Source organism: Silene latifolia, chromosome 6, assembly GCF_048544455.1.
Source record: "Silene latifolia isolate original U9 population chromosome 6, ASM4854445v1, whole genome shotgun sequence".
Classification (NCBI taxonomy): Eukaryota; Viridiplantae; Streptophyta; class Magnoliopsida; order Caryophyllales; family Caryophyllaceae; genus Silene; species Silene latifolia.
In genome coordinates this window covers 41,082,412-41,105,442 of record NC_133531.1, presented here as the reverse complement: position 1 = coordinate 41,105,442, position 23,031 = coordinate 41,082,412, and the positions used below count along the sequence as shown (strand labels likewise).

Here is a 23,031-nt window from a genome sequence, read left to right as displayed (position 1 = left end):
GATAGAAAGAAATAAAGCCGCTCACCTTATAAAGGAATCCGACCAGACCTCATAAACAGACTCATCAATGATATCAACTGAATAGCAAGTGTCTTCTATCATCGGTATAGCAAGTGTACCAGGCAAATTGAAAGTGATAGCGTTATTCCCCACTGCAATAGTCAAACGCCCTTGTTTGACATCTATAATATCCCCAGTTGTACACAAGAATGGTCTTCCCAATATAATCGGGGTCCGGGCATCCTCAGCTATGTCTAAGACACCAAAATCTACAGGGATAAAGAACTTGCCTACCTTGACAAGAAAGTCTTCTAGGATGCCTAAGGGTCGTCTAACCGATCTATCAGCCATCTGGAGGGTGATATTGGTCATTTTAAGGTTACCCATATTAAGTTTCTTGCAAACAGAGTAAGGCATGACACTGGCATTGGGTCTTAAATCACAAAGGGCCTTTTCTATCACTTCGTTTGGTATTATACAGGTAATAGAAAAACTACCCGGGTCTTTCAATTTGGGCAGAGCTTTATTAAGAATGAAATTGCTATACTCTTCCATGAAAGCAACAGTCTCAAACTCATTAAGCTCTCTCTTACGCGTCAAAATATCTTTCATAAATTTCGCATAAGAAGGTACCTGGGTAATTAGTTTGGTAAAAGGAACGGTCACCTAAAGATTCTTGACCACATCCACGAACTTACCGAACTGTCGCTCAACCTTAGCATCTTTCAGACATCCCGGATAAGGAATTCTGGTTACAGTAAGCGGGTCTGCGACTTTCTCTTTACCTTCGTCTAAGCTTGGCTTCCCCTCAGCAGGGGAAGATGACCTATCAGCGTATTTAGACTTCAAAACAGCATCTTTGCCATTGCGTGTGTTTGATCAAGTACTTTTACCACTCGACCGAGCACCTTGCTCATGGGATATGGTCGATCGAGGAGAATGACTAGCTTGATCGAACTTGTGAAGTTCGGCACTGCTCGATCGAGTACCTTGATCACTCAATCGTGCACTTTCAGAGGGAGAACTGCTCGATCGAGTACCCATATCACTCGATCGAGCACTTTGACGAGGTTCAGCAGCATCAACGTCAAATTGTTCTTCCAAAACAGTTTCCGGATTTCCATCTACGGGTAAATCAGCATTTTCCAGAATTATTGGTCAGTTGTAAGTAAGACTGCTTCGTAGATTAATTGCATTAATTGAGTCACAAGAAGGTGATTGATTTGCTTGATTCATTTGCTTTGATGAAAATTGTGTGAATTGATATTTCAACCTCTCTACAGAATTCTCATTGTCTTCCGCATTTTTCTGGAGTTGAAGTGCCAAAGATAGCACCAAGGATTTCAACTACGCAATCTATGTATTTGTAGAAGAAGAATTATCTTGCTGCAGTAATGAATTAGTAGGACTAGAAATGCTTGATATGGCTATATCCTCATAAAATTTGGAGAACGAAATTCCTTTCTTATATTGTTGGTAAGCATGAACTCACTCTACTTCTGCCATACAGGTAATTGGATCATGTCCTTCCCCGCCACATCTACCACAAAGCACCTCTTGCTCAATCATGGCATGGACATCTTCTTGATCAGCCAAAATTGGCGGACTTTCTGGCTTGTAACACCTAGCGCATTAAGAACTTCTACCTTAGCTACAGGGGATTCACCATCTCTTTCGCTCACTCGCCTACCTCCTCTAGGATTCCCATACTTAGCTACATGAATGGATATGTCTTCAATAAGATGCCATCCCATATTGTCTTCAATATTTTTCTAGAATCTTCCTTTGGCTGCAACATCCAATATGGCTCGTTGATCGTCATACAACCTATTGTAAAATAGATTGCAAAGGAACCATTGTTGGAAGCAATGATGAGGTACAGAGCGAACTAGCTTCTTGAACCTAGTCCAAGCTTCATTCAAATCTTCTGTGGCCAATTGTGTGAAATTAGTGATTTGGCCTCTTAATGCGTTGGTGCGCTGTGGTGGAAAGTACCTTCTGTAAAAGGCTAATGCTAGAGAATTCCAGTCAGTCACATCAGTAACTTCCCTATCCAAATCTCTCAACCACTCCCGAGCATAATCATTAAAAAAAAGGAAAAAGAATATCTTTAACCCTATCTTGCGTCACCCCATCAACTAAAGGAATGGCAGAGCAGTAATCAGTGAACAACTCCATATTTTTTGCCCGGATCGTCACCAGCTACTCCCTTGAAAAGATTCTTCTCAACCAAGTGAATGTAGGATGAATGAATTCCAAAGGTACCAGCATCTGTAGTAGAAAGTACGAAACCTTTAGGTAAGGAATCTACGGTAGGTTCCGAGTGAGTAGCGATGTTGGGCATTTTAGCAAATGAAATTGTAAGAATAGCAGATCATTCAGTGCCCTCTTCTAGGTCGGATCACCTACAAAACAACTATATAGCACTCGAGAAAAATATGAAAACTGTCTCAAGGAATAAATTCCTTGAGACTAGAGATAAACTAAATATAAAGTAAACAAAATAACACCGTCTCCCCGGCAACGGCGCCAAAATTTGACACGGCTGTCGCAACCCTATTAAAAATAAAACCAACCGGTCTCTATAAAAATGTAGTAGAGGTAGTCGGGTATTGTATCCACATGGAGATGGAAATTCTGTATGCTAAACTAAGTCTGTCTAAGTAACCGTTTCTTGGTGGTTGATTGTTTGATTCTAAACTATGGAGATATAGAGAAATGGAACAGCAAGAAACAAGTTAAAAGTTCTAAAGAGATTACCAGAAAGAGAGAAGCAGCTAGGACAGCCGGTTCACCATGGTTTTCTAGCGATCCAATCTAAGGTCAAGGTCGGCTTAAACTCGGTCTGCAGGGTAGTGAAAAGGTCCTTCCGGTCCGCTAGTCGCCCTAAAACATTACTAACTTAGCTTCCGCCCTCATTAGAATGTCCTAATGTTCACTGCAGGCCTTACCCCTTCCAATCTTCCGATCTAGGCCAAGGTGTACCGGATCAACTCGCTAAATGCATCGACTCAAGCAGCTAATTGCTATTAATTGTGGTGATTAACAACACAAACATAATTCTAGCCAAGTCTAATCACCTAATCTTAACCTCCTTAATTACCATGGCTCCCCTATGTCCTAGCATAGAGAGATTAGGTATGCATGATGAAAGTAGAGAAATTAACAATAAGAAATGAAATAATTAACTTGAACATGATAATAAGATGATGAATTATGAACTTTTATACTTGAAATAGATTACTAAAGAAAACAAGAATTGAAGAAAGAGATAACAAGAACAAGAACAATTGCAATCAAATAATAATTCAAAATAAGGATGGAGAAAAATACCCAATACAATGAATTCCAAAAGCTAGAGTTTTTAGGTCTAAGGAGTAAAGTGCCAGAGAGAGCGATTCTCGGTCGTTTCCCTCCATCCCCTCTAATTTATTCTAAGACAGAACTAAAATATCCAAAAGGTAAATCTACAATATTGCGTAGAAAATATCCCAGCGTCAAAACTGCTCGATCGAGGAGAAACAAACCACTCGATCGAGCATAATAAAGGTCATACACCTTGATCGAGCAAAGCAAGTACTCAATCGAGGAACTCAGCAAACGCCCTTCTCAATCCAACAGAATAAGTACTCGATCGAGGGTTCTCAGCATCAAAGGGTACTCGATCGACCAGTTTTAGCAGTCAACTTAGTCGATCGAGTTAGCAAGCACTGTATCAGCATGGATGAACTCAAAACACCTTCTGAATCCACTTCATGCATCCCTAGGTAACAGATTCCGAGATCCGATTATTCTATCTCCAAAAATGCATGCAAACGGGACAGGTTCATGCCTGATTATGCTCCTCTCCGGTTCATACCTGCAAATAATACAAGTCAAACTAAAGTAGACTATTCGGGGGATATTATTAGCTAGATGCTACATAAATAACATAGAAATGCGTGTAAATATAGGGTAAAAACCTTATATAAAATGCACGCATCAAATTTCCTCAAACCAAACATTTGCTTGTCCCCAAGCAAACTATAAATGTAAATAAAACAACTAGTGGAACGACCCCAGCTTTCCAGCTACAAATTGTCCACCAAGCCAATTTAATGCAACAAATTAACAAAGTTACAATGGGTCAAATGCATACGAGTTAAATAAATGTTTTGAAAATACTGAACCGTCGACTTTGCAAGACTCATGTATATCGGACTCTCACGGGTCGCTCATCACACAAATCAAACAGAAGGTGAGTATAATTTTGTGAGATAGAAAGAAATAAAGCCGCTCACCTTATAAAGGAATCCGACCAGACCTCATAAACAGACTCATCAATGATATCAACTGAATAGCAAGTGTCTTCTATCATCGGTATAGCAAGTGTACCAGGCAAATTGAAAGTGATAGCGTTATTCCCCACCGCAATAGTCAAACGTCCTTGTTTGACATCTATAATATCCCCAGTTGTACACAAGAATGGTCTTCCCAATATAATCGGGGTCCGGGCATCCTCAGCTATGTCTAAGACACCAAAATCTACAGGGATAAAGAACTTGCCTACCTTGACAAGAAAGTCTTCTAGGATGCCTAAGGGTCGTCTAACCGATCTATCAGCCATCTGGAGGGTGATATTGGTCATTTTAAGGTGACCCATATTAAGTTTCTTGCAAACAGAGTAAGGCATGACACTGGCATTGGCTCTTAAATCACAAAGGGCCTTTTCTATCACTTTGTTTGGTATTATACAGGTAATAGAAAAACTACCCGGGTCTTTCAATTTGGGCAGAGCTTTATTAAGAATGAAATTGCTATACTCTTCCATGAAAGCAACAGTCTCAAACTCATTAAGCTCTCTCTTACGCGTCAAAATATCTTTCATAAATTTCGCATAAGAAGGTACCTGGGTAATTAGTTTGGTAAAAGGAACGGTCACCTAAAGATTCTTGACCACATCCACGAACTTACCGAACTGTCGCTCAACCTTAGCATCTTTCAGACATCCCGGATAAGGAATTCTGGTTACAGTAAGCGGGTCTGCGACTTTCTCTTTACCTTCGTCTAAACTTGGCTTCCCCTCAGCATGGGAAGATGACCTATCAGCGTATTTAGACTTCAAAACAGCATCTTTGCCATTGCGTGTGTTTGATCAAGTACTTTTACCACTCGATCGAGCACCTTGCTCATGGGATATGGTCGATCGAGGAGAATGACTAGCTTGATCGAACTTGTGAAGTTCGGCACTGCTCGATCGAGTACCTTGATCACTCAATCGTGCACTTTCAGAGGGAGAACTGCTCGATCGAGTACCCATATCACTCGATCGAGCACTTTGACGAGGTTCAGCAGCATCAACGTCAAATTGTTCTTCCAAAACAGTTTTCGGATTCCCATCTACGGGTAAATCAGCATTTTCCAGAATTATTGGTCAGTTGTAAATAAGACCGCTTCGTAGATTAATTGCATTAATTGAGTCACAAGAAGGTGATTGATTTGCTTGATTCATTTGCTTGGATGAAAATTGTGTGAATTGATATTTCAACCTCTCTACAGAATTCTCATTGTCTTCCGCATTTTTCTGGAGTTGAAGTGCCAAAGATAGCACCAAGGATTTCAACTACGCAATCTATGTATTTGTAGAAGAAGAATTATCTTGCTGCAGTAATGAATTAGTAGGACTAGAAATGCTTGATATGGCTATATCCTCATAAAATTTGGAGAATGAAATTCCTTTCTTATATTGTTGGTAAGCATGAACTCACTCTACTTCTGCCATACAGGTAATAGGATCATGTCCTTCCCCGCCACATCTACCACAAAGCACCTCTTGCTCAATCATGGCATGGACATGTTCTTGATCAGCCAAAATTGGCGGACTTTCTGGCTTGTAACACCTAGCGCATTAAGAACTTCTACCTTAGCTACAGGGGATTCACCATCTCTTTCGCTCACTCGCCTACCTCCTCTAGGATTCCCATACTTAGCTACATGAATGGATATGTCTTCAATAAGATGCCATCCCATATTGTCTTCAATATTTTTCTAGAATCTTCCTTTGGCTGCAACATCCAATATGGCTCGTTGATCGTCATACAACCCATTGTAAAATAGATTGCAAAGGAACCATTGTTGGAACCAATGATGAGGTACAGAGCGAACTAGCTTCTTGAACCTAGTCCAAGCTTCATTCAAATCTTCTGTGGCCAATTGTGTGAAATTAGTGATTTGGCCTCTTAATGCGTTGGTGCGCTGTGGTGGAAAGTACCTTCTGTAAAAGGCTAATGCTAGAGAATTCCAGTCAGTCACATCAGTAACTTCCCTATCCAAATCTCTCAACCACTCCCGAGCATAATCATTTAAAAAAAAAGGAAAAAGAATATCTTTAACCCTATCTTGCGTCACCCCATCAACTAAAGGAATGGCAGAGCAGTAATCAGTGAACAACTCCATATTTTTTGCCCGGTTCGTCACCAGCTACTCCCTTGAAGAGATTCTTCTCAACCAAGTGAATGTAGGATGAATGAATTCCAAAGGTACCAGCATCTGTAGTAGAAAGTAGGAAACCTTTGGGTAAGGAATCTACGGTAGGTTCCGAGTGAGTAGCGATGTTGGGCATTTTAGCAAATGAAATTGTAAGAATAGCAGATCTTTCAGTGCCCCCTTCTAGGTCGGATCACCTACAAAACAACTATATAGCACTAGAGAAAAATATGAGAACTGTCTCAAGGAATAAATTCCTTGAGACTAGAGATAAACTTAATATAAAGTAAACAAAATAACACCGTCTCCCCGGCAACGGCGCCAAAATTTGACACGGCTGTCGCAACCCTATTAAAAATAAAACCAACCGGTCTCTATAAAAATGTATTAGAGGCAGTCGGGTATTGTATCCACAGGGAGATGGGAATTCTGTATGCTAAACTAAGTCTGTCTAAGTAACCGTTTCTTGGTGGTTGATTGTTTGATTCTAAACTATGGAGATATAGAGAAATGGAACAGCAAGAAACAAGTTAAAAGTGCTAAAGAGATTACCAGAAAGAGAGAAGCAGCTAGGACATCCGGTTCACCATGGTTTTCTAGAGATCCAATCTAAGGTCAAGGTCGGCGTAAACTCGGTCTGCAGGGTAGTGAAAAGGTCCTTCCGGTCCGCTAGTCGCCCTAAAACATTACTAACTTAGCTTCCGCCCTCATTAGAATGTCCTAATGTTCACTGCAGGCCTTACCCATTCCAATCTTCCGATCTAGGCCAAGGTGTACCGGATCAACTAGCTAAATGCATCGACTCAAGCAGCTAATTGTTATTAATTGTGGTGATTAACAACACAAACCTAATTCTAGCCAAGTCTAATCACCTACTCTTAACCTCCCTAATTACCATGACGCCCCTATGTCCTAGCATAGAGAGATTAGTTATGCATGATGAAAGTAGAGAAATTAACAATAACAAATGAAATAATTAACTTGAACATGATAATAAGATGATGAATTATGAACTTTTATACTTGAAATAGATTACTAAAGAAAACAAGAATTGAAGAAAGAGATAACAAGAACAAGAACAATTGCAATCAAATAATAATTCAAAATAAGGATGGAGAAAAATACCCAATACAATGAATTCCAAAAGCTAGAGTTTTTAGGTCTAAGGAGTAAAGTGCCAGAGAGAGCGATTCTCCGTCGTTTCCCTCCATCCCCTCTAATTTATTCTAAGACAGAACTAAAATATCCATAAGGTAAATCTACAATATTGCGTAGAAAATATCCCAGCGTCAAAACTGCTCGATCGAGGAGAAACAAACCACTCGATCGAGCATAATAAAGGTCATACACCTTGATTGAGCAAAGCAAGTACTCGATCGAGTAACTCAGCACACACCCTTCTCAATCCAGCAGAGCAAGTACTCGATCGAGGGTTCTCAGCATCAAAGGGTACTCGATCGACCAGTTTTAGCAGTCAACTTAGTCGATCGAGTTAGCAAGCACTGTATCAGCATGGATGAACTCAAAACACCTTCTTAATCCACTTCATGCATCCCTAGGTAACAGATTCCGAGATCCGATTCTTCTATCTCCAAAAATGCATGCAAACGGGACAGGTTCAGGCCTGATTATGCTCCTCTCCGGTTCATACCTGCAAATAATACAAGGCAAACTAAAGTAGACTATTCGGGGGATATTATTAGCTAGATGCTACATAAATAACATAGAAATGCGTGTAAATATAGGGTAAAAACCTTATATTAAATGCACGCATCAAATTTCCCCAAACCAAACATTTGCTTGTCCCCAAGCAAGCTATAAATGCAACTAAAACAACTAGTGGAACAGGACCAGCTTACCAGCTACAAATTGTCCACCCAAACCAAATTAATGCTACAAATTAACAATGTAGCAACGGGTCAAATGGAAACGAGTTAAATCAATGTTTTGAAACTAATGAACCGTCGACCTTGCAAGACTCATGTATATCGGACTCTCAGGGGTCGCTCATCACACAAATCAATCAGAAAGTGAGTATAATTTTGTGAGATAGAAAAAAATAATGCCGCTCACCTAACTCGACCTATAAGAACATGCATGCAACCTAACATGAAACCTATTTCTACGGACCGTACATATGCATTCCAACCAATCAGGACCAAAACACATGCCGAGGACTTACATATAATGTGAGGTAAAGTAATTTGGTAAGAAGGGGCAAAACAATTTGGATAAGTGAAGGTAAAGCCAAGCTAGTACAACCGTAACCAAATAATAAACTCATTCCGTTTCACTACTCAATATAAAAAACGTAAAATCATGCCATTGTGGCAAAACATCACTCACACCATCAAAAGACGCCCCATAAAAAATAATGACGAGCATGGGAGTCATATTCAGCAATCTTATTTTTTTTTTCATTCCTTTCATTTTTTTTCACCATTTTTTTTCATATTTTTCTTTCTTCAAACTTTATTTCACCATTTTTTTTCATATTTTTCTTTCTTCAAACTTTTGCATTTCACTTTTTTTTTTCTCATTTTCCTCATCTTCTTAATTCAAGACGGAATACCAGATTGATAATCAAACATACCCAAAATAACTCTTTAACTAGCTTGACTAGGGTAGGCTAAATTTAGGATTGTAGTTAAATAATGGGTTAAAACATGTCAATTTGGTATGTGAGGCTCATTGGTAAAAATGAAAGAAGGAGTCGTAAGTTACCTCTCCACATGTGTCACCGCCAAGAACCCGAATGCATACAGGTACTAAGAAAAGAGTGTCATGTTTGTGCAATTTGATGTTACATGTCTTATAAGGAGTACTACTCATATCCTAAATGAAACCGGTCATGAATGTTACCAATGTATATGTAGTTTGCCAATATTAGAGTCAAGTTTATTCGTTCAGCTATGTTCAAACAAAAACTCGTAGATTATGCAAATAACTATGCCAACAAAAGTGTTAAAAATGTGCAAGGCAAAGGTAAAAGGACTTAATGTAGCATAAAAGTCTCAACGTTCCAACTCAACCTATATGCAAAAATAAAAGTGGAATATGTTTTTTTTTTTATAAGATTTTTGAATTTGAAATTAAGATAAACAATGCACGTAAAAATAAAACGTGCAAACTGAAATGCAATAAAGACAATATACAGACACAGATATGGATGCATATACCCTCCCCAAACCAAACCGTAGAATGCCCTCATTGTACCCAAAAATAGGGAAAGGAAATGCAAACTAAAAAGAAGAGTGAAGTCTCAGAAAATTTACAAGATAACGCGAAGTAGGGACCTCCCCAAACCAACTAACAACAAAGGAGGTCGTAAATAACCCCATAACAACATCGCAGGACGCGAGTCAAGACAAGGGAACTCAATCGAAGCATGTTGCTCCCGATCGAGTGGAATGGGACTGCGGAAATGCTCGATCGAGGGATGAATGCACTCGATCGAGAAGTCATCTTCTGAGATAGTGTAGTACTCAATCGAGTGAGAAAAGTACTCAATCGAGAAGGTAAAGTACTCGATCGAGACCCCTATGTAAGAACTCCTATGCGTCATTTGAAGCACCTGCAAACACGCAAAAAACGAACCATAGCACTAACGAAACCAGTTCAAATGTTCCAGTTTATCGCCCGTAAAGCTACCAACTAAAGCACACGAAACTAACTAAATTTTTTAAGCAAAGTACAACAAATTATAAGCCGGGTTGCCTCCCGGATAGCGCAGGTTTAAAAGGTCCCGCAAGACCTTTTGGCTTCAGTTTTCTTGCTCATCTAGATAGTCAAAGTAGAACACTTCAACGTTGCCAACATAATCATCTGTTCCATAGTAATGCTTCACATGATGGCCATTAACTTTAAATATTCTGCCCTCGGGATGCTCTAATTCAACGGACCCAAACATGGTGACAACAGTCACTGTATAGGGGCCACTCCACCTGGACTTCAGCTAACCTGGAAACAGGCGCAGTCGGGTATTAAACAGCAACACCTTCTGCCCAACATAGAATTCTCGGGTATGATTCTTCTGTCGTTCCACCTATTCGTTTTCTCTTTGTAGATGTGCGCGCTATAATAGGCATATAGCCTAAACTCTTCTAGCTCATCCAGCTGCAATAAACGGTTCTCACCACACAACTTAGAATCATAATTCAATTCACGTATAGCCCACCAAGCCTTACATTCTAGTTCAACAGGTTAATGACAAGAATTCCCATAAACCAACCAATATGGTGATGCACCAATCGGTGTTTTAAAGGCAGTTTGATATGCCCATAATGTGTCATCTAATTTTAAACTTCAATCCTTCCGTGATTTAGAAACAACTTTAGCCAAAGTTTCCTTTAGTTCTCTATTAGAGACCTTAACCTACCCACTGGTTTGGGGATGATACTCCAGACCTCTACGATGTTGCACACCGACTTTAGAAAATAAAGCTGCAAGTTTCTTTTCTTTAAAATGCATACCCCCCATCACTAATGACGACCCTAATGACACCAAATCGGGGGAAAATAATCTTTTTGAACAGTTTAATCACAGTCTTGGCATCACAGTTAGGTGAAGCAATAGCCTCTACCCACCTAGACACATAGTCTACGGCTACTAAAATATACCTGTTACCTTTACTAGACGGAAAAGGTCCTTGAAAATCAATGCCCCAAACATCAAAAATTTCGACCTCTAGAATACCATTTTGGGGCATCTCATGTCTCCTAAAAATATTTCTCGAGCGCTGGCAAGTGTCACAAACTCAAACAAAAACTTTAGCATCAGCAAACAAAGTAGGCCAGAAAAAACCAGACCGAAGTACCTTGGCCACGGTTCACGACGGAACGTGGTGACCTCCATAAGAGGAAGAATACATCCCTCCAGGATTGCTCTAATCTCCCACCGCGGAATACACCATCTTTAAAGACCATCAGCACACTCCTTAAATAAACAAGGATCATCCTATAAATATCGCCTCACATCATGAACAAATCGCTTCCTCTGCTGATAAGACAGGTTAGGTGGCAGCTCACCACCTACAACGTAGTTAGAAAAATATGCATACCACGGATCAACACTTGTGTTATAGCAACCGCAAATAAAGAATCATCAGGAAAAGAATCATCAATAGGTAAAGGATCATCTTTCTCCTGCTGCGGTAATCGCGACAGGTGATCAGCTACTACATTCTCGGCGCTCGTCTTGTCTTTGATTTGAAGATCAAATTCCTAGAGGAGGAGTATCCACCTTAACAATCATGGCTTAGCCTCCTTCTTAGCAAGGAGGTATTTCAGCGCTGCATGGTCCGTAAAAACAGTAACTTGCGAACCTATCAAATAAGATCGAAATTTCTCCAGCGCATAAACAACAGCTAACAACTCCTTCTCAGTGGTAGTGTACATCACTTGAGCCTCATCCAAAGTTCGATCGCACAGTAAATCGCACTCAAAGCTTTGTCCGCTGGCCCAACACCGCTCCTAGTGTATAATCACTAGCATCACGCATAATCTCAAATGGAAGCTCCCCGTTGGGAGGATGGATAATCGGTGCTGAAATTAAGGCATGTTTCAACTTGTTAAAGGCAAAACGACACTCATCAGTAAATACAAATGGGGCATCCTTTAGTAACAATTGTGTAAGTGGTTTATTAATTTTATAAAAGTCCTTGATGAACCGGCGATAAAAGCCAGCATGTCCATGGAAACTCCTCACTCCTTTAACATTAACAAGAGGATATAATTGCTTAATTACTTGCACTTTTGCTTTATCAACCTCGATGCCCCAAGACAACTCCCTCGTTGACCATAAAGTGACACTTTTCCCAGTTAAGCACAAGATTAACCTTAATGCAGCGCTGCAACACTTTATCAAGGTTAGACAAACAGTTATCAAAATCACTCCCAAAGACGCTGAAATCGTCCATAAAGACCTCCATAATAGACTCTATATACTCAGAAAATAGCCCCATCATGCACCTTTGAAAGGTAGCTGGGGCATTGCACAAATCAAAAGGCATTCTGCGATAAGCAAAAACACCTTGAGGACAGGTAAAAGTAGTCTTTTCCTGATCATCCGGATGAATAGGGATCTGAAAGAACCCTGAGTATCCATCTAAATAACAGAAAAACTTATGAGAGGCTAACCTTTCTACCATCTGATAAATAAAAGGAAGAGGGAAATGATCTTTCTTTGTGGCGGCATTCAGCTGTCTATAGTCTATACACATCCGCCAACCAGTCACAACTCTAGTAGGTATCAACTCATTTTTATCATTCTTAACCACGGTAGTTCCTCCTTTCTTAGGAACTATCTGAACTGGACTCACCCATTTAGAATGACCAACAGAATAGATAATACATGCATCAAGTAGCTTCATTACCTCAGCCATCACAACATCTTGCATCTTCTGATTCAGCCTGCGCTGACCTTGTCTGCAGGGCTTGTCAACCTCCTCCACCTCAATCATGTGCATACAAATATCGGGGCTGAGCCCCTGAATATCGTCCAATGAATAATCCATTGCTTTCCTGTTTTTCTTAAAAACAACTAACAAAGCAGTTAGCTGTTTATCATCAAGCTTAGCACTAACAATGACTGGATACTGCTCAGTATCATCTAAAAATACATATTTAAGATGAGAAGGAAGAGGCTTACGCTCAGATACCTTTACCTCAATAGCGCAAGAAGTGTTTACTTATCGTTTTACCTTGTCTTCTTCAGCGTTGGTGAGTTCACGCTCATCTATCCCAGCTTCAAGCAAATCCAACAATGCGTCATTTTTATCCGGGTTATCTGCACACTCATCTAACAACATCAACGCTTCTAGTGGATCCCTTATCAAGGAATCCGACCAGACCTTATAAACAGACTCATCAATGATATCAACTGAATAGCAAGTATATTGTATCATCGGTCTAGAAAGTGTACCAGGCAAACTGAAAGTGATAGAGCGTCATCCCCCACCGCAAGAGTCAAACGCCCTTGTTTGACATCTATAATATCCCCAACTGTACACAAGAATGGTCTTCCTAATATAATCGGGGTTCGGGCATCCTCAGCTATGTCTAAGACAATAAATCTACTGGGATAAAGAACTTACCTACCTTGACAGGCACGTCTTCTAGGATGCCTAAGGGTATTCTAACTGATCTATCAGCCATCTAGAGGGTGATATTGGTCATTTTAAGACGCCCCATATTAAGTTTCTTGAAAACAAAGTAAGGCATGACACTGGCATTGGCTCCTAAATCACAAAGAGCCTTTTCTATCACTTCGTTTCGTATTATACACGTAATAGAAAAACTACCCGGGTCTTTCAATTTGGGCAGAGCTTTATTAAGAATGAAATTTCTAGACTGTTCCATGAAAGCAACAGTCTCAAACTCATTAAGCTCTCTCTTACGCCTCAAAATATCTTTAATAAATTTCGCATAAGAAGGTACCTGGGTAATTAGTTTGGTAAAAGGAATGGTCACCTGAAGGTTCTTGACCACATCCACGAACTTACCGAACTGTCGCTCAACCTTAACATCTTTCAGACGTCCCGGATAAGGAATTCTTCTTACAGTAAGCGGGTCTGCGACTTTCTCTTTACCTTTGTCTAAACTTAGCATCCCCTTAGCAGGGGAAGATGACCTATCAGCGTGTTTAGATTTCAAAACAGCATCTTCGCCATTGTGTGTGTTTGATCGAGTACTTTTACCACTCGATCGAGCACCTTGCTAATGGGATATGGTCGATCGAGGAGAATGACTAGCTTAATCAAACTCGTCAATTTCGGCACTGCTCGATCGAGTACCTTGATCACTCGATCGAGCACTTTCAGAGGGAGAACTGCTCGATCGAGTACCCATATCACTCGATCGAGCACTTTAACGAGGTTCAGCAGCATCAACGTCAAAGTGTTCTTCCAAAACAGTTTCCGGATTTCCATCTACGGGTAAATCAGGATTTTTCGGCATTATTGGTCCGTCGTAAGTAAGACCGCTTTGTAGATTAATTGCATTAATTGGGTCGCAAGAAGTTGATTCATTTGCTTGATTCATTTGCTTGGATGAAAATTGTGTGAATTGATATTTCAACTTCTCTACAGAATTCTCATTGTCTTCCGCATTTTTCTGGAGTTGAAGTGCCAAAGATAGAACCAAGGATTTCAACTCCGCAATATTTGTAATTGTAAAAGAAGAATTATCTTGCTGCGGTATTGAATTAGTAGGACTAGAAATGCTTGATATGGCTATATCCTCGTAAAATTTGGAGAACAGAATTCCTTTCTTATATTGTTGGTAAGCATGGACTCGCTCTACTTCTGCCATCCAAGTAATAGGATCATGTCCTTCCCCGCCACATCTACCACAAAGCACCTCTTGCTCAATCATGGCAGTGACCTCAGCCAAAATTGGCGGACTTTCTGACTTATCACACCTAGCATTAAGAACTTATACCTTAGCTATAGGGGATTCACCATCTCTTTTGTTCACTCACCTACCTCCTCTAGGATACCTATACTTAGCTACATGAATGGCTATGTCTTCAATAAGATGCCATCCCATATTGTCTTCAATATTTTTCTGGAATCTTCCTTTGGCTGTAACATCCAATATGGCTCTTTGATCGTCATACAACCCGTTGTAAAATTGATTGCAAATGAACCATTGTTCGAAGCCATGATGAGGTACAGAGCGAACTAGCTTCTTGAACCTAGTCCAAGCTTCATTCAAATCTTCTGTGGCCAATTGTGTGAAATTAGTGATTTGGCCTCTTAATGCGTTGTTGCGCTGTGGTGAAAAGTTTAAGTGACTCGTATTTAAGCATATTTAGTCCCCAAATTAGCCTCGTTCCGAAGCTTTTTAGTGCATAATTGGGTCATTTACTATCTTTAGTTTGCCGTTTTGCATATTCTTTGAGGTTTTGTTCCCTTGGTAGGAAAGGAGTGCAAACCTTGCATTTTCATGGCAAAATGGAGCTAAATTGATCGAATTAAATGACCAAGCATCAAAGGGAAGACGATACTAGAAGGCCTATGTAGATAATAAAGTAGATTGGGCAATGATGAAAGGATCCTTGCATCCCCAACAAGATCCCCGAGGATTGTTGAGGAAAGAAGAAAAGAGAAGTGCTGACCCAGGATCCGAGCGTCTCCCTGCCCAGGACGAGCGTCTCCCTGCCCACCAATCCGAGAGTCCCGATGCCAAGACGGTCGTCTTGAGACCAACAAATCGGAGCCTCTCTCCCCTGATCCGCTCGGATTCCCTTGCAGAACCCACCGTGCTTACTGCCTAGACGCTCGGGATGAGCAGATTTCCTGGAGACTACAAAAACGGAGATGAGCATCTCCTTGGAGAGGAGCACTTCCTCAACTTTTCTTAAGGGTCTTAATAGTCATTTAAGCCCTTAGTAACCCTAATCCTTGTACCTAATCTCTATTATAAATACCCCATTGTACTACCTAGATTAGCATGTCATCTTAATAGGATCTTAATCTTATCTTGATCAAGTCTTAATACTCTCTTAATCTTGTAATCAATTCTCAATTTAGCATTAATACAAATCTCATTTCTTAATCTTTCCTTAATTTCTCTATTGTTCATCATTTATTTTGGGTAATTAGAAGAATATTTGGGGTTTATTTGGAGGATTGACAACCTTCCATCAATCATCAAGTACTTCTATTATTCTTTGCTTTATTACTTGGAATCATCCGTATAGGTATAATTCTCTCTTAATTCCTTTTTAATTATTGTTAATCATCTTCATTTGTTCATCATGTTTTGCCTTGTTAGTATGATTGACAACCTTGTTAGCATGTTAAACTTGATAATGAGTGAGTATTTTCCTTAACTAGGGTTAATAGGGAATTAGGGGAAACCAACATGGGGATTGATTCATGCTTAATCTAATATGTTTTCATAATTAATTTTCTTGCTTGTTGTGATTCCAACTTATGCACATGTGATGTGATCAATATTTGAGCATATTCAGTCCCCCAATTAGCCTCGTTCCTATGCTTTTTAGTACATATTTGGGTCATTTACTATCTTTAGTCCTTTGTTTTGCATATTCTTTGAGGTTTTGTTTCCTTGGTAGGAGAGGAGTGCAAACCTTGCATTTTCTTGGCAAAATAGAGCTAAATTGATCGAATCTAATGACCAAGCATCAAAGAGAAGACAAGACTAGAAGGCCTTTGTACATAATGTAGTAGATGGGCAATGATGAAGAAGATCCTTGCATCTCCGACAAAATCCCGGAGGATTGTTGGAATAAGAAAACAAGAAAAGAAGAAATGGCTCGCTGGACTAGGATCCGAGCGTCTCACCTATCAGGACGCCCGTCCAGAAGCTCCACAATCCGAGCGTCCAAGCTGCCAGGCCGCTCGTCCAATGCCTACACAATCCGCTCGTCCCGACCTTCTGGACGCTCGGATTGTCCTCCAGTGCAACACGTCCTCTTCTTTCTCCATTCGAGATGCGCATATTTTTGAAAGACTAGCTAAAGGAGACCCGCATCTTTTCTTGAGAGGAGCGATTCCTCAAGGACTTAATCGTCATTTAAGCCCTTAGTAACTCTAATTTGTGCACCTAATCCCCACTATAAATAACCCATTAGTCTAATTAGATTATCATATTCTTCTTATCAATCTTTTGCGTAGTTTATATTATTCTAATCTCTCTTTAATCTTGTAATCAACTTCTAATCAAGTCTTAATACAAATCTCATTTCCTTAATTTCTCTATTGTTCATCTTTTATTTTGGGTAATTGAAGATTATTTGGGTTTATTGGGAGATTGAAAACCTTCCATCAATCATCAAGTACTTCTATTATTCTTTGCATTATTATTTTGGAATCATCATTAGGTATAATTCTCTTAATCCCTTTTTAATTATTGTTAATCATCTTCATTTATTCATCATGTTTTGCTTTGTTAATATGATTGACAACCTTGTTAACATGTTAAACTTGATAATGAGTGAGTAGTTTCCTTAACTAGGGTTAATGGGGAATTAGGGGAAACCAACATGGGGGATAATTCATGCTTAATTTAATATGTTCACATAATTTATTTGCTTGCTTGTTATGATCTCAACTTCTGCACATGTTATGTTTGATGAAATGCGAGCCTATGAATCCTTGCATTTTTTACCCATCACTTTCCTTTTCAATGAGACTTGTAAGACATAAACCAACTCGAGTCTCATTAGACCATGCACATAGTTGAGTAGGGAGGATTAAGTCGACTTGTAGGTGTTGTACAATCTAATCGATTCGGCTCTGGGACCCAAACCTTCCTAGGATTGTAAGATATAAACCAACTCGATCCTATCACAACAATAATTGCTTGCTTATAATTTGAGAATATGTTTGTATGATCAATTCCCATGAATCCCCTATAAACCCATGACACCCTAGTGCTTTTAATCAATTGTTTACATCTCATTTTAGTCATCTTGCTTGTTTACTTTTATTGTTATTTAGTTTAGTGATCTTCTTATCTTAACCCAAATTGTGACACGCCTAGACACCACTACTTGCAATCGAAAATCCTACATCAATACCCGTCCCTTGGGCCTTTACTTGCCTCTTTACTACTAGTAGAGTTGTTTGTGAAGTTATAAATATTGTTTTGGTCTAGGTGCTCCTAACGACAAGTAACCGAAATTTAAGCTCAAAGCGGACCGACCAAAAATGGCGCCGTTGCCGGGGACGGTGTTAACTTGATTTGATTTACTTTGATTGTTATTAGTTGTGTCTTTCTTTGCCTTGGGGAAATAAAACACCTCAAGGTTTATTCTAATTGTATTCGAGTTGTTTGATATTTTGCATGTCTAGAAGATCACAAGGTAACTTGTGTAGATACCCAGTATCTGCTGAGACTCCAACAAACACCCGATGATTATCGGACTACAACATCTTTTGGAATTGCAGCGTTTGATCGACAGTTTATGTACAACTTTACGTCGGAAAACTTAAAACGATTTCGAAAATAAAACATTTCAAAACATTTCAAAAATACCTTGAGTGTTAAATGCACGACGACGGGGTCGCAATGACACTAACTAGAGTCAAAACCGACACCGGACCAAAAACCGACTCAAAAATTCAAATCCCGACTCCAACAACGAGTCAAACCGAGTCAAACACAAAAAATAAACATTTCAAACCTTCTATGCTAAGATTTCCCGGATTTATGTTTGGTCAAGTACCAAACATATGACTACAAATCCTAGGATAGAACAAATCATGATTGCCTTTGTTGTGAAAGCGACAACACAGCTCGAAGACCCGCGACGTGGCTCGCGCCTCTTTGAGCAGCCCAAGTGGCCACGTCGCTCAAAAATCACACAACCACTCATTCTCCTATAAATATCCCTCAAATGCCACCCATTTGAGACTTACGCGAGTGTCCGCCCCCTCTTTTCTCCCTTAAAATTCTCGACTCGACTTCTTAAGTCACAATCCGACGCGTATTTACGACCTACCGATCGTAAACACGAGCCTTACACATTGTTTGGTACCGTCATCGTGCATTAAACCACTTGACCGACCACTTCGACCACTACACCATCACTAAACTTTTAAAACACTCTTTTACTTACCAAAACGGTTTTAAACCGAGTTTTTTCCGATCAAACGAGTTGTTACACTTACGTCGGTCACTCGCCATAACCAAACATGTAAGTATGAGGGTGTAAAAATCCTCTTTTATTATGTTTTCATTTGTTTCATGACTCTAACATGCTAAAACATGCATAACATGAACCAAAACATGGAATAAACGAGCCAAAACCGATTTTTGGTCTGAGGCAGAAGCCCCTTAGGTCGCCAACTGCCTCGCGCCTAAATGGGGTACTCAGACCAGAGATCAAACGTGTTTGTTCTCGTCATTTCCCTTAATCCATTTTTCATATTTGTAATCGGTTTTTACCATTTCAAGTATTTTCGAAACCTTTTTGTTTCATTTTACATGTTTTAACCATAAAGCATTTTTCACCCTTGGTTCTTCATACCATGACGGTTAAATCCGTGTTTCGGTGATAATATTTGGTTAATGACATTTAGAAGGTATTTTAAAGCCTTTTATTTCATTTCTTCACATTTTCAAACAAACATATTAGTCACCAACACAAAGTCATCCTTGGTTCTACATACCATACCGGATTTTAACCCGGGTACGATGATGAGTATCGACTAATTATATTCAAATGGACTTAAAACAATTAGTCCATAATCATTTTTCGAAACTATTCATGTCAAGTTTGTCAAATCGAACCATTTTCAAAACGATTTTCAAACCCGGTTTTGTATAACCATTTCAACACGCCTTTCTAGGCCGTCGTAATGACGATTTTCAAACTCGGTTTTGTATAACCATTTCAACACGCCTTTCTAGGCCGTCGTAATGAGTATTTTCAAACCCGGTTTTGTATAACCATTTCAAATCACCTTTTTTACGCCCTTATAATCGCCGCGTCTAGACACGGATTTTAACCCGTTTCGCGCCGACAATGGCTTTCTTTCAAAACCCGAGAAAAGCACACACCCTTTTCTCGAGACACTTTCGAGATCCCGAGGACCATACACCGTCCCCGAGACCTTTTCAAACATTTCAATCCCGATTTTCAAAACATACAATTTTCAATTTCAAAACCGTCTTGGGAAACAATGCACTGTTTTCCGAGCCGACTCAAACTCAAACCGTCTTTTGCAAATAAACTTAAGACAACCCTTTTCAACTGATTGACTTGCGGAGATATCTATCTTCGGAAGCCGCCCATTAAAGCGACAAATGAATCTTTTTGAAAATTTCTATTTTCGAAAACTTCAGTCCACCATTCCAATTCCGTCTCATGTCTGTCGAGTTAAAGCAAACGTACTTATGGGTCTTTACTTATGAGTCGTCTCACCACGAGACCCGTCTAATGGCGTCGCGCCGTCATGTTGGACTCGTGTCAAAGGTTCGGTCAAACACCGTCACGTCATAAATCGAGTCAGCACTGAGGGGCCACACACAGTCACCCCGTCTTGTTGAGTCGATCTTTGTCTCGTCCTCTGTGTTGTCTGCGTTCAGTCATGGAACCGTGTCGGATTAAGTTGTAATGTGAGCCGTTTTTCTGCCTCAGAGCCATGGCCCCGTCTTCAACTTCGTCTGTCAACCACAACAACAATGATAACGACAGGGATGTCACAACTGATCAGCTAGCCAGCCTGCTTACCGCCCATATGGTCACCCTGGATCACGTCGAGACCCGTATCGACGCCCTGGAGAATAAGGAAATTGGGGAACATAGTACCCCACCTCTAACTGAAACTGAGAAGAGACTGAAACTCTTGGAAGAACAGCTCCTAGCCCGGGGTAACAATATCCACCTTGAAAATAACCGAAGGTTCGAACCTGTTGGGGACTAGTTACCTGACAACTTCACCCTGACTGATGTGCCTAAGTGCAAGGGAGTGGAGGACCCACTCAACCACATCCGTGCTTTCAAAGACTACATGACCATTAAGGGGGTCAAACAGGAGCTCTTTACCCGGATCTTCCCATCCTCTTTGGAGCCGATTCCTCGCCAATGGTACTTTTTCCTTGACCCGAAAAACCTTACCACTTGGGATGAGATCGCAGTTGAGTTTACCAAACAGTATGCCGACAACGTCGAAATCCAGGCCAACACCTGTACTCTCGAGGTGTTAACCCAAAACGACAAGGAAGGATTCACTGAGTTCCTAACCCGTTGGAGGAGGGTGAGTACTCAGTTGGTCAGTAAGCCGAGTGAATCAACCCTGGTGGAAAAATTTGTCAACAACCTCCGCCCGGTTTATGCCAACCTACTGAGGTATTAGAATATCAAAACTTTTCAAGATCTGCAGATTCTGGGGACACGTATTGAGGACGACCTCCGAAAGGGTGTCTTAGCAAAGACCACCGGCAGGGGTTATCAGGGATCCACCTCAACCGGATCTCGCCCTTACGGTCAGACAAACAAGATTGATGAGGTCAACCTCGTCAAACCATCTGCCAAGAAAACTGAACGCCCCCAGAGAGTGTTTACCAACATAGGGTCAACTTATGCAAATGCCTTGAAAAGGCTCATGGACCAAGGGAAGTTACAACCGATCGGGCCCACCCTGGACCTAACCGATGCCAAGAAGTCCCGGTTTTGGAACCCCAACGCCTACTGTCAGTATCATCGAGGGATAGGGCATGATACCGAAAATTGCTTCAAACTCAAGCACCTCATTCAAGACATGATTGAGAAGGGAGATTTGCCTATACCCCCACCAACTAAGCCGAACAACAAGACGAACCCTTTGGGGATTCACGCCATCTCTGACGATGAGCCGACCCTAGACTACTCTCATCTCATCTTGCCGATTGACGACGAGGTGAAGGTTCTAGAAAAGGATCCTTCAGATGGAGTGTTTGTATTCAGTGCTGCCACCATGCTCACTATGTTTCAGCAAGTTGAAGAGGCCATAGCCAGCCTCTCTGAAAGAATCACCCGACTCGACGACGCCTACCGTCGACTCATCTTCAATCCCCCAGCACCACGTCCGAGGGAGAATTCCCCAAGCATTCAAAACTACCCGCCCCAGGATGGATTGCTCCCGCGACCATTCTGGCATAGACCTCACGAAAATCACCCTCAATATAACTACCCACAAAATAACTACCCTCAAAATAACTACCCCCATAAAAATCGCCCTCACAAAAATATCCCCCACAAGAACTACCCACCGAGGAATACCCCTCTAAGGTATCCTCGAGACCCTGAAATTAACGGCATATGGCGGGATGATGTTGAGGATGTCTATGTCATCCCAGGGAAGGAAAAGCGGACGAAAGAAATCGGACATCTTACCTGGTCCGGACGTCCCTATCAGAATCCGAGCAATCCGGCGGTCGTTCCAACAACGAATGACAAAGTCGTCCCAGAAGTGGACACTCAACCAAAGGCTCCCGAGAACTCAATCCTGAAACAGCTCCAGAAAGCAATAGCTAAAATCTCAATTTGGCAGTTGATCGCAACATCTTTTGAGCATCGACAGGCCTTGCTGCAGGCCTTAGGAAAATTAATCGTGCCCTCCACCTCTTCCCCAGAAGAAATAGTGGCACACATGACGAGAGACGCCCCTGATCTGAGTAACCCGGTCGTCTTCTCCGACGAGGATATCCCCCTGTTCGGAGCCAACCATAACCTGGCCTTCTACATCACCGTACAATGCCTCCAAAAGAATATACCAATGGTCCTCGTGGATGACGGTTCCGCCGTGAATGTCATTCCTCTCAAAACTGCCCACAGGCTGGGTATTAAAGAATCTGATTTAATCCCGACGATTCAAGGAGTACGCGCCTACGACGGCACTCGTCGCAAGGTCGCTGGGCTAGTCACTTTCACCGTCGCAACCGGGCCACTAGAAAGACAAATCGGTTTTCAAGTGGTCGACATCGACGCATCCTTCAACATGCTTCTGGGACGTCCTTGGGTTCACGTCGTCAAGGCAGTCACATCAACGCTCCACGAAAAGATCAGGGTCCCCTTCAACGGGAAAACGATCACGATCCCCACTTCCCCAAT

The 23,031-nt window shown here is 40.9% G+C and overlaps 1 protein-coding gene across 1 annotated transcript; it reads right to left on the bottom strand.

Moving 5' to 3' along the window:
• Positions 1-13,619: 13,619 nt before the first annotated feature.
• Positions 13,620-14,072, bottom strand: LOC141588002 (uncharacterized). Its single transcript, XM_074409462.1, has one exon. The coding sequence runs from the start codon at positions 14,070-14,072 to the stop codon at positions 13,620-13,622; it is 453 nt and encodes a 150-aa protein (XP_074265563.1).
• Between the last annotated feature and the right edge of the window lie 8,959 nt (positions 14,073-23,031).